Source organism: Octopus sinensis, linkage group LG1 (assembly GCF_006345805.1).
Source record: "Octopus sinensis linkage group LG1, ASM634580v1, whole genome shotgun sequence".
NCBI lineage: Eukaryota > Metazoa > Mollusca > Cephalopoda > Octopoda > Octopodidae > Octopus > Octopus sinensis.
Genome location: NC_042997.1, coordinates 40,836,495 through 40,852,913, shown reverse-complemented (window position 1 = coordinate 40,852,913; position 16,419 = coordinate 40,836,495). Strand labels below are relative to the sequence as shown.

General features: G+C 38.4%; 1 protein-coding gene across 1 annotated transcript in view; it reads left to right on the top strand.

The window, feature by feature from the left end:
- Positions 1–15,527, top strand: part of LOC115232537 (protein mono-ADP-ribosyltransferase PARP14-like) — a 172,703-nt gene extending 157,176 nt beyond the window's left edge. The window contains exons 10-13 of the mRNA XM_036502087.1: positions 11,090–11,459; positions 11,876–12,009; positions 12,725–12,902; positions 15,103–15,527. Of these exons, the coding sequence (XP_036357980.1) occupies positions 11,090–11,459; positions 11,876–12,009; positions 12,725–12,902; positions 15,103–15,371 (951 nt within the window). The 3' untranslated portion in view covers positions 15,372–15,527. The remainder of the gene's footprint in view (positions 1–11,089; positions 11,460–11,875; positions 12,010–12,724; positions 12,903–15,102) is intronic.
- Positions 15,528–16,419: the final 892 nt, after the last annotated feature.

Sequence of the window (16,419 nt, the reverse complement as noted above, 5' to 3'; positions counted from 1 at the left end):
ACCAATGCCTGCTTTTAAATAAGTTAAAACGCTGTGCCTATATTTAAATCTAACAGAAAAGTACCATCTGCAGCAATTGAAATCATAAATAAAGAGTTAGACAGACTGGAAGAGAGTGGATTCATCTAAAAAGTGGATTACTCTAAGTGGGCAGCACCCATGTTGTACATTAAGAAGAAAAATGATAATATTAGACTGTGTGCCAATTTCTCTACAGGATTAAAAGACTGCTTAAAGATATGCCACCATCCACATCTTCATACCAGAGGACATTTTCGCAAAAATTAAATGGTGGAAAAAATTTCTCTAAATTGGATCTGTCTGACTCTTATTTACATATTAAAGAAAATGACAAATGCTCAAAGTATCTGAAAATAAATGTACACAGAGGATTGTACGGACATACCTGGTTAGATTTTGGATTAAAGGCTACACCGGCAATATTTCAGCAAATCATGGATGCTATGTTATATGATTGTGAATTTACAGTCCCTTATTTAGACAAAATATTGATTAAAAGTAATTCATGTGAACAGCATATTGAGCATATAAAAGCTGTGTTCAAGAAAAAATAAAGAGTACAGGTTCAATTTGAGTGAAGTAAAATGCAATCCTTTTGCCTCAAATTATGTACTTAGGGCAAATGATTGATAAAAATGGTAGATGGCCTGATCCATCGAGGGCAGATGCAATAAAGAATGTGCCTGTTCCGACAAATATACCAACGTTATAAGCGTTTGTTGGGCTGGCAATCTACTACCAAAACTACATTCTTAACATGCACAAATTAAGAGCTCAAATGAATGACTTATTAAAAAGGAAGTAAAATGGAATTGGTCGGTTAAATGCCAAAACACAATTGGAAAAATTTGATAAAATTCTAATCGCAGATATTGAGTCTACTGTATTTTCATCCTGAAATAGACATTGTTGTTGCATCTAATGCTTTGGAGTGTGGAATTAGGAAACCAGTGATTCCTGTTTCATGTTAGCTGATAGCAGCAGAGAAAAAATACAGTCCACTAGAAAAAGAAGCCCTAACGATTATTTTTACTGTGGAAACATTTTGCAGGTTTCTACATGGTAAAAGTTTTCTGTTACAAACAGGTCATCAACCATTGCTATCAATTTATGGATCAATGAAAGGGTTACCTACCCATACAGCAACCTGGCTACAACATTAGGGTATAATATTACTAAATTGCAATTTCAAAATGCAGTATGTTCCATCAAAATAAATTAGTCTTGCACACTGTTTATCAAGACTAATTCCCCAAATTACGGAACCAGTAGAAGATACTGTAATAGCCACACCGCAGGCAGAAAATGAAATAGAAAGTATTCATCTAATAACGACTCCGTTCAGAAAGCTCGAATAGAAGATGTCATTCGAGGAAAGAAAACTGTACAATGAATATCCACAGAACCAAGCTGTAGCTTTTGAATACTTTTACTTCGGGTCACAATATATACAAGTTGAATAAATCACGAAAGGTGTTTACAAGTGAAAGGCCATGTTCATCTTCTGTGCATTTAGACATTGAGCGTCAGATCTTCTCAATGTCTGTTAGCTGTTGTGTACCTTATGCAAGAGCTAAAGATAGTCACATCCTCGCATTCTGCCATCTCAATAAGAAAGAGGAAGGACTAAGTGCCAGAACCTCAGAGTTACATGCTGTGCCATCTAGTGGTGAACTATTTAGACAGCTATCATCAGGAGAGGTAACTGTGCCTACAAGTATTATGACTGATATATGTTATCCAAGAACTGTCAATAACTGCACAGAATATAAGAATGAAATCAGTAGACAACGAGTATATTACAGAAATGAAAGAAACTTTAAAATAGAAGCAGAATAAAAATACAAATTCAGTAGTAGTTTCTCAATATGCAACGATAGTAAGAGGTGTAGTACCAACTGCATTACAAAAACGTGTATTGCAGCAATTCCACAGCTGACACCCAGTAATGTCGAGGACAAAAAAAAACTACGTCTGTTGGCCAACTATGGACTGAGATACCAAAAAGTTGGCGAGAACTTGTCGCCAATAAAATGCCAATCATGGCCAGAGACTGAGAACCCATGGTCTGGGTTCATATCAACTATGCCAGACTGGAGAACAGTGCTTCTATCAAATCGTGGTAGGCAACTGTACAAAGTGGCCAGAGGCATGCAAGGGCAATAAACCAACTACTAAGACAACTATAAAGTTCCTATATGAATTGTTTGCATGATACAGTATTCCAGACACATTAGTTTCTGATAATTGAAAGCAAATCTCAGGTATGAATTCAAGAACTTCTGTAAAATGCATGCGATAAAGCATACTTGCATTCCAGGTCAAATGGACAGATAGAAAGGTTCGTGGGCTCATTTAAAAGTGCGTTAAGAAAAGCTAGGAACAAATTAAGTAATGACAAATCACTAACAAAATTCTTAAGGGTATATAGTGTAAGCACCAATCCAAGTTCAAATTCAGGAAAGTCACCCACAGAATTGATGTTTAAAAGAAGAGTAAAATCGATTTTTGATAAGTTATTTCCCAGAGAAAATAAGATGTAAAGGAAATATGAAAGATGCAACAAATATTTTGAAATAGGAGGTAAATGGCATTTTAGAACCTACAGAATGGTAAAGAAGGCTGGAAGGATGGCCTTGTAACCAAATAAATAGGAAGTATGATGTATCTAATTAAAGGATCATGCTGGGAACATAAGAGACATGTAATTCAGCTAAAGAAGAGAAATTCCTATAGAAATATTTTTTGATGTATTCGATGTCCCAGCACCAAAAGTAATCAAGTCCCATAGAACCAGCATGAGAAAATGGAAGCAGACCAAACACCTTGAGATAAGGCCCAAGCAAAAAAATACTAAACAATAATAATAAATAAAATTTCTTTATTCCTTTGGAACCTGAAATCTCAAAAGGGGGGATGTTGTGGCAAATGTAAAAGACCGAGTAACAAGAATAGATGGGACCACTACATATTAATAGTAGTGGTCTGACATAGTCAGGAGTTCATAGTTTGGTCTTCAAAGTCCAGATACAGTTTAGAGTTTGAGTTGGTGTGTTGGAAATATTGATTGTTGGTTCCTTAAGTGTTTCTATTTTGTATTGTTATAACACTGTTACAGTGTATTCTTTATCTATCATCGACAATATCAACCGTACAACGATATTGGAGGCATAAGGATATAACAATATTTGATGGAGAGAAACCTCCTGAAAATGTGGGCAGTTGATGTCAACACAATTGAGACTCATAAATTGTTGGTTTCTCGGCATGGACGGAAACCACACAATGAGCAAAAGGGCAGAAGCTCACTCGATCTTGTTTTTCAGTACAAATATTATTATTGGATGAGAGAGCAATGCATGCCATCAAAGTGACACTGGGAGCCAAATACACAAATCCAAATATACCCATCATGACTGCCCATCTGATAAGGGTACACCAGGCACAAGCATCACAACCATATGTGTGCAACATGGCAATCTTATAGTAAGAAAGTGCATGACCTTGCAAGCGGGGCCCAGTTAGAATTTCCTTCAGTTTGAGTAGACCATCCTGCTCAAAAGGTTGTTTAAGGATGATGAACAAAACACCCATGTTTTCAGGGATGAATTATTCAAACTCTAAAGAATCCTGCTCAACGTATGGCTATGATGCTCCTCTCCCACTACTGCTCATGATCAGAGATGCACAGCTCAACTGGTTAAGGTCAAGCAACTGACAAGCAAATCTGTGGTATTGAGCAGAATATTTGCTGTAGCCCATCTTTCACACTAAGACCAAATATGTACATGATAACACATCCAATCAATTATGTTCAGAAGTCATGTGAGTCACTGCCTGGTACAGCATCAGGGCATTCTGACAAGCAAGTCTATGGTATTGAGTGGAATAATTGCTGCAGCCCATCTTTTATACCAAAACAATGTACATGATAACACTTCCAAAAGCCATGAGCGCCACTGCCTAATACTGCATCAGGGCACTTTTTATTTATTACCTCTGCCAAGGAAGGAGGATATGTTTCCATCGGCGTTGGTTTGTCTGTCTATCCCTCTATGTGCAAAATAACTAAAATAGTTGTGAACAGTATTTGATGAAACTTGCAGAAAAACTTGGTAATGACACAAGGAAAAGATGATTAAATTTTGGTAGTGATCTGGGAATTTTTATGGATTCTTGAAGGATTTTTCATTTGATATATTTACTTTACATGAAGTATTACAGTGCTATGTTCTTTTAAGCCTTTCTCTGATTATCTCCCTTGAAAACACGTTCATGGTTTTCACGTAACCTATGGTGGTGTTGTTGTTTGTTTCCAAAGTTTTATTTTCATTTCTCTACTAGTAATTTTACTTGTGTATCTACTCGTATGGTAAAACTAGCTTGCTGTTGTCATTGATGTATTATAATTGCTTCAGATGATTCCGGTTTCTAGAGAGTTTTTTTTTTTTTAATCACATGGCTGTGTTATTTTTTTTACCACTGCCAAGGAGGTTATGCTTTCGCCAGTGTTGGTTTGGGAAATTGGCCGATTTTCAGCATGCATGTATATGGATGGAAATGAGATGCTTGGCAGAGGTCTGCACTCTCCAGGTGCTTTTCTAGTTATTATTATTATTATTATTATTTGTTTTTCTTTCAATTTTGTTTCCATTTCTTGCTGAGTGCCTTCTTGACACCTAGAGCAAAAATCTCACTTTGTACCTTGATAGGCAATTAAAATAAACACACCAGGTTGTTCATTTACAAAATCAGATGAAATTATGTAGAAAACAAAATTTACACGGATGGTTATCATTCTCACATCAACAATTTTCTACTCAACATGTAACGTATCAGTTAAAACCATTTGTACTTCTTGTGCTGGGGTCATTCTCATATAATTTTTAGTTTCTTTTTTTATCAGTCCAACTGTTCTTACTATCACTGGCATTATAACCACATTGATATAACACATTTTCCAATTTCAATGAGAAAATCTTTATATTACTATTATTAGAGTTTCTGGGCAGGGAACACTGATGGGGTCGGGGGCGTGAGTATACTTCACGCGGAGAAATGGGTTAATAAGGTAATCGCGGTAGTCAAAATATGTGACGGACTACTTAAGATTAGATTAGTGCTTCACCATGTGTCAGCTACCATTATCTCGGCCTATTCCCCTCAACCGGGGCTAACAGAGGGGCAGAAAGACCGATTCTATGACACCCTATTGCAGACTACCTCGTTGATAAATGACAGGGACCTTCTCTTTGCGGCTGGTGATTTCAATGAACATGTTGGACAATGTGCAGGGGGGTTCCATGCCATACATGGAGGCTATGGTTTTGGTTCCCACAATGAAGAGGCAACCAGACTGCTGGAGTTCTGCAATGCAAATGCTCTTATGGTTTGCAATACCAACTTAAGGAAACTTGCCCATCACCTAGTCACCTATCGTTCTGGCAGACACACAAGCCAAATTAACTATATCCTCGCCAGAAAAAGAGAAAGATGGCTGCTTATAAGTGCCAAAACCTTCCCAGATGAAGAATGTACCCCTCAACATAGATTAGTAGTTAGCGACTTCAGGATTAGGGCTAAATGGATGCCCAGAAGAAGACCAGCCTGGAGGAGAAGGGTTTGGAAACTTAAACATCCTGTAAATGGGCAGAGATTTAGAGACATATTACTCAAAGCCTTTGATGAAATAGAAAGGGATATAGCATCACATAATGTGGAAGACAACTGGAGATTTCTACGGGACAACTTGCTGAGAGCCACTGACCAGATCTGTGGCTGGTGCAAAGTCCCCTCTCGACCCAAGGTGACGTGGTGGTGGAACAATGTGGTTGACAGGGCTATAAGACAAAAGAAACAAGCTTGGAAGGACTGGAAGAATGGAGGTAGCAGGGAATTGTATCAGACTGCCAGAAGGGAAGCTAGGAGACAGGTTTATTTAGCCAGAGGGGAAGCAGATAAGAAAAAATTTGCCAATGTTCTGCACCGTGAGGACCAAAGGCTTGAAGTATTTCGTTTGCACGACAATGTGTGAGAGAGAATCGGGATGTTGTAGGAAAGAAATGTGTCCGTATAGATGATGGTTCACTTGCACTAAACGAGGCTGCAAAGAGAGAGGTTTGGAGACGCCACAGTGAAAGGTTGCTCAATAAAGAGAATGAATGGGAGAAAGAGAGTCTGCCAAATGTCGACCCAAAAGAGGGTCCAGCTATCCAAATTGAGAGTACCTTGGTAGTTAAAGCAATCAAGAGTATGAAGGCAGGGAAAGCCCCCAGCCCATCAGGAATCACTGCAGAGATGCTCAAAATATCTGGTAGTGTCGGCTATAACCGAGTCACCCGTATAGTTAACCAGGTGGTACACGAAGAAGTCATACCCAATGACTGGTGTAACAGCACCGTAGCCAACTGCTACAAAGGTAAAGGTGACGCCCTAGATACAAATAATTACAGAGGCTTCAAGTTGCTGGATCAAGTAATGAAGGTCACGGAGAGGGTTGTAGCCCAACTAATTAGAGAGAGAGTCAGTTTAGATGAAATGCAGTTTGGGTTCATGCCAGGGAAAAGCACCACTGATGCTAGATTATTGGTAAGACAGAGGAATATCTAGCCAAAGATAAACCTCTGTACCTGGCTTTCATTGACATGGAGAAAGCCTTTGACAGGGTCCCCTGATCCCTTATCTGGTGGTCAATGAGGAAACTAGGGATAGATGAATGGTTAGTAAGAGCTGTGCAAGCCATGTACAGGGATGCTGTTAGTAAGGTGAGGGTTGGCAATGAGTACCGTGAAGAATTCCAGGTAGCGGTAGGGGTCCACCAAGGTTCAGTCCTCAGCCCCCTCCTATTTATCATAGTTCCTCAGGCAATAACAGAGGAATTCAAGAGTGGATGCCCCTGGGAACTCCTCTATGCTGACGACCTTGCTCTAATTGCTGAGTCACTATTAGAACTGGAGGAGAAGTTTCAGGTGTGGAAGCAAGGATTAGAATCGAAGAGCCTTAGAGTCAACCTAGCTAAAATAAAAGTCCTAATAAGTAGGAAGGTAGACAAACCACAAACGCCTTCAGGTAGATGGACCTGCTCAATCTGTAGAAAAGGTGTAGGTAGAAACTCTATAAGATGTACCCAGTGTAAGCTATGGACACATAAGAAGTGCAGCAATGTCAAAGGAAGGCTAACTGAGAAGATAGTTTTTGTATGTGACAGATGCTCAGGAGCAATAAACACCGAAAATCTGCAGAAAACAACTTACGTCACTTTCCAGGGAGAAATACTAGAAGTAGTTCATAGCTTCCGTTACCAAGGTAACCAAGTCTGTAGCGGGAGCGGGTGTGCTGAAAGTGTAACTGCTAGAGTAAGAATAGCCTGGGCAAAATTCAGAGAGCTCTTACCTCTGCTGATGACAGAGAGCCTCTCGCTCAGAGTAAAAGGCAGATTATATGACACATGTGTACGAACAGCCATGCTACATGGCAGTGAAACATGGCCATGACTCCTGAGGGCATGCGTAAGCTCACGAGGAATGAAGCCAGTACTCTCCGATGGATATGTAATGTCAGTGTACATACTCGACAGAGTATAAGTACCTTGAGAGAAAAGTTGGATCTAAGAACCATCAGTTGTGTTGTGCAAGAGAGACGATTGTGCTGGTATGGTCATGTGGTGAGAATGGATGAAGATAGGTGTGTGAAAATGTGCCAATCCCTAGCAGTTAAGGGAACCTGTGGAAGAGGTAGACCCAGGAAAACCTGGGACAAGGTGGTGAAGCATGACCTTCGAACATTGGGTTATACTGAGGCAATGACTAGTGACCGAGACCTTCGGAAATATGCTGTGCATGAGAAGACCCAGCAAGACAAGTGAGACCATCCCATGGCCTTTGCCAGGGATGTAGCCAGCCCACTTATGCATACCTTTCCTTCTTTGGATACGTGAAGACCTGTTGGGACAAGTGAAGTCGAAATTCAATTCGAAATCGAACCTCATCCGACAACTGGCACCCATGCTAACGTCCCTTCATTGGACACTAAACACTGCTTGCGAAGACCTGTTGGGGCAAGTGAAATCAGAATCGAAATTGAACCAATCCTATGACTGGCACCCGGCAGTTGCCAGTGCCGCTGGACTGACTCCTGTGCAGCTGGTAAGTAAGGAAACACTGTTTCGACCCTGTGCTTGAGGATAGACCTATTGAGTCAAGTACATCACCATAAAAAATCAATGGAAATTGTAGTTGTGATCCCTGTGCCAGTGGCACGTAAAAAGCACCATCCAAACATGGCCGATGCCAGCACCACCTAGCACCTGTGCCGGTGGCACGTAAAAAGCACCCACTACACATATGGAGTGGTTGGCATTAGGAAGGGCATCCAGCCGTAGAAACATTGCCAGATCAGACTGGGCCTGGTGCAGCCTTCTGGCTTCCCAGACCCCAGTCGAACCATCCAACCCATGCTAGCATGGAAAACAGACATTAAACGATGATGATTCATATATGTACAACAGATTAGACTGTTGAAAAGAAAAATTCCTAACATCAGGCTACAACAGAGTAACCTTAGATGCCAAGAACCCTCCTAAGTATCCTAGCTGTCCCTAATAACACTGTTTTCTGCCACTGTACTAAACAGGGTTTTATGTCTATTTCCTCTATCCATCTGTTCAGATCTTTAGGGATAGTTCCTAATGCACGTATAACTACAGGGATACCTTTTACACTCACTTTCTATAGTCTCTGTAATTCAATGGCTAGGTCCTGGTACTTTGCTATTTTTTCTATACTTTTCATATTAATTTTTTCATCATTTGGGACTATAAAATCAGTTATATAGCACTTTCTGTTCTCTTTGTCTATAACTACTAAATCAGGCCTAAATTCTGTTCCTCTGTCAATCTGAATGTTAATGTCTCACATCTTGTATTTTTTATATCTAGTACTCTACTAGGTTTGTGTTCATATGATTTATTAGTATGGTCAAATCTCAGCTTTCTACATAACACCCTGTGGATTGCTCTCTCTGGGTTGTCTTTTCTTGTATTCTTTCTTTGACATCATGTTACATTCACTTACTATATGAGTAACACTTTTCTCTTTTGATTTGCATAACCTACACTGGGAATCTACTTGGTTATTGTCTATCTTGGCCTTTATCCAATTAGTCGTTAATGCATGATTTTGTGCTGCTACTAACAAACTTTCTGTCTCCCTATACAGCCATCCTTTAAGCAAACATAACCATGTCTCACTACTACTATTTACTGAAACTATCTTTGGAAATCTACCATGCAATGCCTTCTCCTGCCAGTCAGATAATTTCTGTTCCTTTTTTCTGATTTTTAAGTTCGTTTGGTATTTTGGTTGGTTTCCAAACCTTCTTTACTACAACTTACATAGTAGTCTATATCTATTCTAACTCCATGCAGTCTTCTACCGATATTAGCTCTCTTTTTATTATTAGTCCTCTTATTATTGTTATCGTTATTTTCATTATCATCTTTCAGTTCTGTTTCTATTTCTTGCTAAGTGTCTTCCTGACACCTAGGGCAGAGAAATGTACTGTATACATTGGTAGGCCATTAAAATAAACACAGCAGATTGTTCATTTACAAAGTCATGTGATAGAGAAAAAGAGAAGAAACAGAAGAAAAAGAAAAAATAAACAAAGAAAATAAAAGGGAAAAAGGAAAGAAAATTCACAGCAACGATGCTCTTCTCAATACGTGTGACCAGTTACCAGTTAAGACAATCTTTTGCACTTCCTGCATGGATGATAAGCCAAGGATCATTCTTAAATAATTTTCAGTTCCTTTTTTGATCATTCCAAGTGCTCCTACAATCACTGGTATTGTAGCCATCTTGAGATGCCACATCTTTTTGATTTCAATCAGCAGATCGTTATATTTTCTGAGCTTATCAAATTCTTTTGCTGAGATATCATAGTCACAAAGTACGCTCACATCAATCAATAAACAGGCTTTATTGTTTTGGTCTTTCACAATAATTTCTGGTTTATTAGCTTTGATGGTCACATCTGTACATACTGGGAAGTCCCAAAGAATCGTTACATTTTCTCCCTCTCTAACAGCCTCAGGGTGGTGCTTGTACCATTTGTCAGCAATTTTGATTTTATGACACTGATACATTATCCAAAGTAGATATTGGTCGACACTGTCATGTCTTGATTTATACTCTACAGGTGCTAAATCATTACACCCAGAGATTAGGTGGTCCACTGTTTCAATCCCATCGTTGCAGTATCAGCACTTTGGGTCTACACCATTTTTTATCACAGGATTCATTGGAGCTCCTGCAGTCTTGCATGCATAGTGAGCTTATTACCCTCAGCCAATGGTACCATGCTTTCCATTCTCTTCAGCTCTCTAATACATTCCTTTTCAGCCTTCATTTCTTCAACCATAATTATGTCTCACTATTATTATTTCTTGCAACTATCCTTGGGAGTCACCATGCTAAGCCTTCCATTGGCTGTCAAATAATCTTTCTTCTTTTTTCTAGTTTTTGATATCATTTAGCTTTTTGGTTTCCCTATGTTCTGCTGTGTCTCTGGCAGCTCTTAATAAACTCACTTCACTATTACCTACACAAGAGACTATATCTACCCCAGGTTACTCCACACAGTCTTCTACTCATATTAGCCATCTTTCACCTTCCATTCTAAGTAAGTAAAATCTTGCTACTCTGGCTCTTGGGTGAAGTCCTCTTTTCATATTGAATTCCTTCCTAGTTCTTCAGTTGGATTTTGAAATTCATGTGCATAAATGTGTATGGCGTGGGGGGAGTGGCACCCTAGCATTAGTAATTGTGAACACAAGTTAGTACATACGTACTTATTTGCACATAGACTTACTCAGAGTCGAGTGTGGACATTAAATTATTTTTCACATTAGAACTGCAAAAACCTTCAAAAGGAAAATTAACAAATGAAGTGGAACCCACTGTGATAGTGATTCTTAGTAACAGGTGTTAGCGGCAGTGGTGAGCTCTCTCTCTCTCTCTATTTATATACATATATATATATTTTTTTTTTTGTTGATTTTTTTTTTCAGAAGCTGAGTTTAAGGAATATTAGTAGAACACATAAAATCCAGATTTCTATCAGTGAAACAATTACAATTTATGGCAGACATTCTCATGTAAAAGATGCTAAAATCTCTGTCCAATCATTATTAATGGAATTCAAAGAAACTGACGAGGAAACTCTTCTTAAAACAATGGTACAATGGTCTTACTATGATGAAAATTTTCCAGCAAACCAACAAATGTTTGAAGACAAAGTAAATGCCAAGCTTGAGAAAGCATACTCACTGCAAAAGAAATTCCTTGATTGGAACAACAGAAGATACGATTTTCAGAAAATGAGTTTTCAACTCAGAGGGAGTGATTTTAAAATGAAGAGAAAACAGAACCTAAAGGACGGTACGTGCATATTTTTACTATAAAGACATTCTTGTTTATTTTTTGGTGGGCTTTTTTTTTAGCTATTATAATAAAAGTGATATTCTGTCTGAATGTCTGGAACCTCTATACTTCAGTCTACAAATGCGCAACAGAAATATTATATCTTTTTGGAATCAGAATGATCTCAGGATTGAAAATCTGCCCTTTATTTGGTTCTTGAACATCCAACATTGAGATCTGATTTAAAAGTATTTGTGTTATTATTTCTAGCAGGTAAAGCAGGGCTGATTCACACCATCCTGGTTGGCAGTATTTCTTGTCTAAACCCGAAAATTAATCAAAATATTCTTGTTTATTGTTTTAAACTTTCAATAGAAAAAGGGTTCATAATTTTAATTTTGTTCTGAAATATTTGATTTCTGTTTGGACTCTAGAATTGATCCCTAATACATGGTCAACAATGGAAAACGAGGAATTAATTAAAATTGTTCCAGTCAAAAATGGACCAGAATATGATGACATCAAGGCCACTTTCGATCAGAATTTGCCTTCCTGTCGTATAATCAAAGTTTGTATTTTTATTTCTGTTTATAAAGAATATTTGATGGTTTATTGTTAAAACAAAATGTTAAGAGACATTTTTTTTGTATAAAAGATTTAATTCTCGTTGCATCTTCTTTGCGGCAGCATACCTGCTTCTGTCCTTAACCTTTACCTCTCTCTGTCTTGTCTCACTATAACTTTTCAACATCTGACACAAGATCCCCTCCTCCAATGCCTCCTCCCTTCTCAAAGGATCCTTGTCTTGCAAGTTACTTGGTGACCCTGTCTGTGCTGGTGCCATTTAAAAAGCATCCACTCCACACTGTAAAGTGGTTGGCATTTGGAAGGGCATCCAGCTGTAAAAAGCCTGCTAAAACAGACACAGAAGTCTGGTGCTGGCCTCTGGCTGGCCAGATCCTGTCAAACCATCCCACCCATGCCAGCATAGAAGGTGGATATTAAACGATGATGATGAAGATGTATGAACTTATTTGGGGATTGTTCTATGTGTTTTTGGATATTCACAAGAAATCTTTGCTCAACAAAAATACCTCTGCTTTAACTTCTTGCATTGAATTGTACATGCAACACCATTTTGCAGCTAAACTATTGTGCCTTACCAAAATTTACAGTTGAATCAAAATTGGTATCAAATAAAAAAGAAAATAAAAGCAGATAGGTCGGGGTTTTTCACCACAAACGTTTTTCCTTGTCAAAGAAGTGAATTTTCCTTTCTACAGATTGAGAGAATTCAAAATAAAACATTATACCATGGATACCAAGCATTGAAAAGAAAGTTTGAGGTAGAAAATCCAAACATTACAAATGAAGTTGATGGCCTTTGGCATGGTACTGCTGAAAGATCTGTTGATGGAATAAATAAATCAGGATTCAACCGTAGCTATTGTGGTAAAAATGGTAAGATAATTATAATCAACATCATCATCATATCATCATCATCTACCCGCCCTTCCTATTGTCTTGAGCTGGGCAGTCACTCTCCACATTGATTGCTGTTTAGAATCCTTTCTCACACAGAGAGGATGCCATGTTGCCCACACATTCCATGTTTGGCATCGTTTCTACTGCCAGGTCCCCTTCCTAACATCTTCTGCTCTAGAGTAAACCAGGTGTATTTTATTATTGTGGAACCAACACTTTTATTTGGATTGGGAGGAAGGGTGTCCCCATCCATTAATGTTCCTCTTGAACCTTTGTAAATGAAAATATTGCAGGAAAGATAAGAGAAGGGGTAGAATTCCAGAGGGGTAATGTTTTGGGGAAGAAGGACTAGGTGTAGTGGTAGGTCGGCAGGACTGGACAGAAATATCAACAAGCGAACACCAGGCCTAGCAATCACCATTCTGAGTGTGTCAATTATAGATATACTGACATAATCAATACAGTGTTGTTAACTCTCATTGAAATATTCAATGTCTGCTACGGCCTAGAAATTGGTTAAGGGACATTTAATAACTGTACAGAAATCTGATAAACAGAGGTCACTCCATTTAGATATCTCAAATGATCTTCTCTCACTAACTATTTTATCATCATTTGGAATTAGATTTTAATGTGTATGGTGAATATGGATATGGGGAGAGTAGAAGAGTGATGTTCCACAAAATGCCATCCAAACAAGTTCAATGGTAAATATTGGCAATATTGTATACATCCACTGTAATTGACTCATGAAGCTGTAGTGGATGACACCAGCGCTGGACCACCAAACAGATTCCATTACCTATTTTGGTGAATATTTCTTTCTTGGGTTGTGTTTTGGCACTTCGTCTCTATACCACCACCATGCAGAACATTGCTATTGTTCAAAAGAATCCATTTTTCATCACACGTAACAATACAATGCAAAAATGGTTTGCTTTTATGCCGTGAACAGTAAAGAACAGCAAGTTTCAAGATGACGTGTCATTTGATGCTCGTTCAGTTTGTGTGTTACCCACTTGTTCAGCTTATTTACCTTGCCAATTTGTTTCAAATGGACCAAAGCAGTTGGAATTGAAACATCAAACCTTGCTACTAACTCACGCGTAGTTTGAGATGTATCCATTTCCACTGGTTTCCAGCTCATCATTATCCACCTTGGTCTCAGGTCTACCATGGGGCTGATTTTCAAGAGTAAAGTCACCAGACCGGAACTTCTCAAATGTACAGTGCACTCATTTGCCACATCTTTACCAAACACTCCATTGATGTTTCAAGCTGTCTGAGATAATTTGGTTCCATGACAGAACTCGTATTCATAAACAACTCAAATTTTTAATCTGTCCATGGCTTCACAAAAATTGATTTACAAGAGAAAACTTACAATATAATCAAACACCATGAAAGTGAATAAGTAACTCTTCAATGTTGCAAAACAGAGAATTGTCAGGATAAAACATTAGAGTTAATGACTGTCAAACTTGGTGCATAAGAAAACCAGACATTTCATTCTTAATGACCTGTCCTTGAGATATATATATATATATTGTGTTATGTTGAATCTCCCTGAGAACTGTGTTAAGGGCACACATGTCTGTGGAGTGCTCAGCCACTTGCAGATTAATTTCACTGGCAGGCTGTTCCATTGATCAGATCAACTGGAACCTTTGTTATTATAAATACCAGTGCCTTGGTTGAGCAGTGAAGGTAATTGGCTGCTAATCCATTGGGGTCTCCGCCCATGAGTTCAAATCTCATCCTTGTCAATTACATTTTGCCTCAGGGAGGCAGTGAGAAGTGACCGATACCTTTGGCAATATACCATGCTTGAGAAGATCTGTCATCCAAGTAAGATCGTAGTTATGGCCAATGCCAGTGTGTCATAAGTGGCACCTCTACCGGTGGCACATAAAAAGCACCCACTATACTTTTAGACTGGTCGGCGTTAGTAAGGGCATCCAGCTGTATGAACCATGTCAGATCAGATTGGAACCTGGTGCAGCTCCCCAGCTTACCAGTTTTCAGTCAAACCGTCCAAAAACAGACATGAAATGATGATATTTATGTAATCATAAACTTTTAGGACTTTCAGTTCTACCATTCATTTTATATAAATATTAGCATATATATATATATATACACACACACACATATATATCTTTTTTTCTCTTCTTAGCCACAGCATATGGTGAAGGTGTTTATTTTGCCAGAGACATCTATTATTCTGCAAATGATACCTATTCTACTCCTGACCATAACGGAATAAAGAGAATATACCAATGCAGTGTTCTTGTGGGAAGAGTGATGCTAGGACACCATGGACTAAAAGTTTTACATGGTTCTTACAATTCTGCTATTGATAATTTTCAAAGACCCAATATTTATGTTACTTTTCATGACTCTCAGGCATATCCTAATTATTTGATTACATTCTCTAATCATTGAATATAATTGCAATTCATAAAACACATATAAAATGAACAGGAATATATTCAATAAAAGAAAGACAAAGAAAATACAGGAAATTCTCTAATTCTAGGTGCAATCCCACGGTCTTTTGTAAGAATAAAACTATTCAATAGAATATTTCTCTATCATTCACACAGTGTTGTTGTCATTTTTTATCTTTTTTACTTTAGAAATAATTATTGCTCAAAATTAAAATACATGAAGGTGCATGGCTCAGTGGTTGAAGCATCGGGCTCACAATCATGAGGTAATGAGTTCAATTTCCAGACCGGGTTGTGTGTTATGTTCTTGAGCAAGACACTTTCTTTCACAATGCTCCTTGTTCAGTGAGCTGTAGCAATGAGTTTCCACATCACTGGTGCCACGCTATATTGGTCTTTGCCTTTCCCTTGGATAACATTGGTGGTGGGGAGAGAGGGGGCTGGTATGGATGGGTGACTGCTGGTCTTCCATAAACAAACCTTGCCTGGACTTGTGCCTTGGAGGAGAACTTTCTAGGTGCAATCCCATGGCCATTCATGACTGAAAGGGGTCTTTATCCTTTTAATATAAAATGCAGGCTGAAGGCGGCAAGCTAGCAGAACCATTAGCATGCTGGGCAAAATGCTTAGCAGCATTCCCTCTGGCTTTACGTTCTGAGTTCAAATTCCATCAAGGTTGACTTTGCCTTTCATCTTTTCCGGGTCTATAAAATAAGTACCAGTTGTACACCCGGGGAACAATATAATTAACTCACCCCCTCCCATGAAATTGCTGGCCTTCTTCTCTCTCTCAGGGTACTGGATTCTATGAAAAAAATCCGTTTTCTTTTTTTTTTTTCTTAGTGAAAATCTTGCGGGTGTTAATGTCAAAATTTACCTTTTGATTTCCTTTTTTGCCATTGCTATACAGGGGACTTAACTAATGTTAGCAAACTTAAGGATTTCATTGACGTGGAAATTGCTAAGAGTTATGGTTGAAAATCGATTTTTACCGCTATTTGCGGTTGCTTCTGGGAAAATAAGTTGACAAAAACACAGCCATG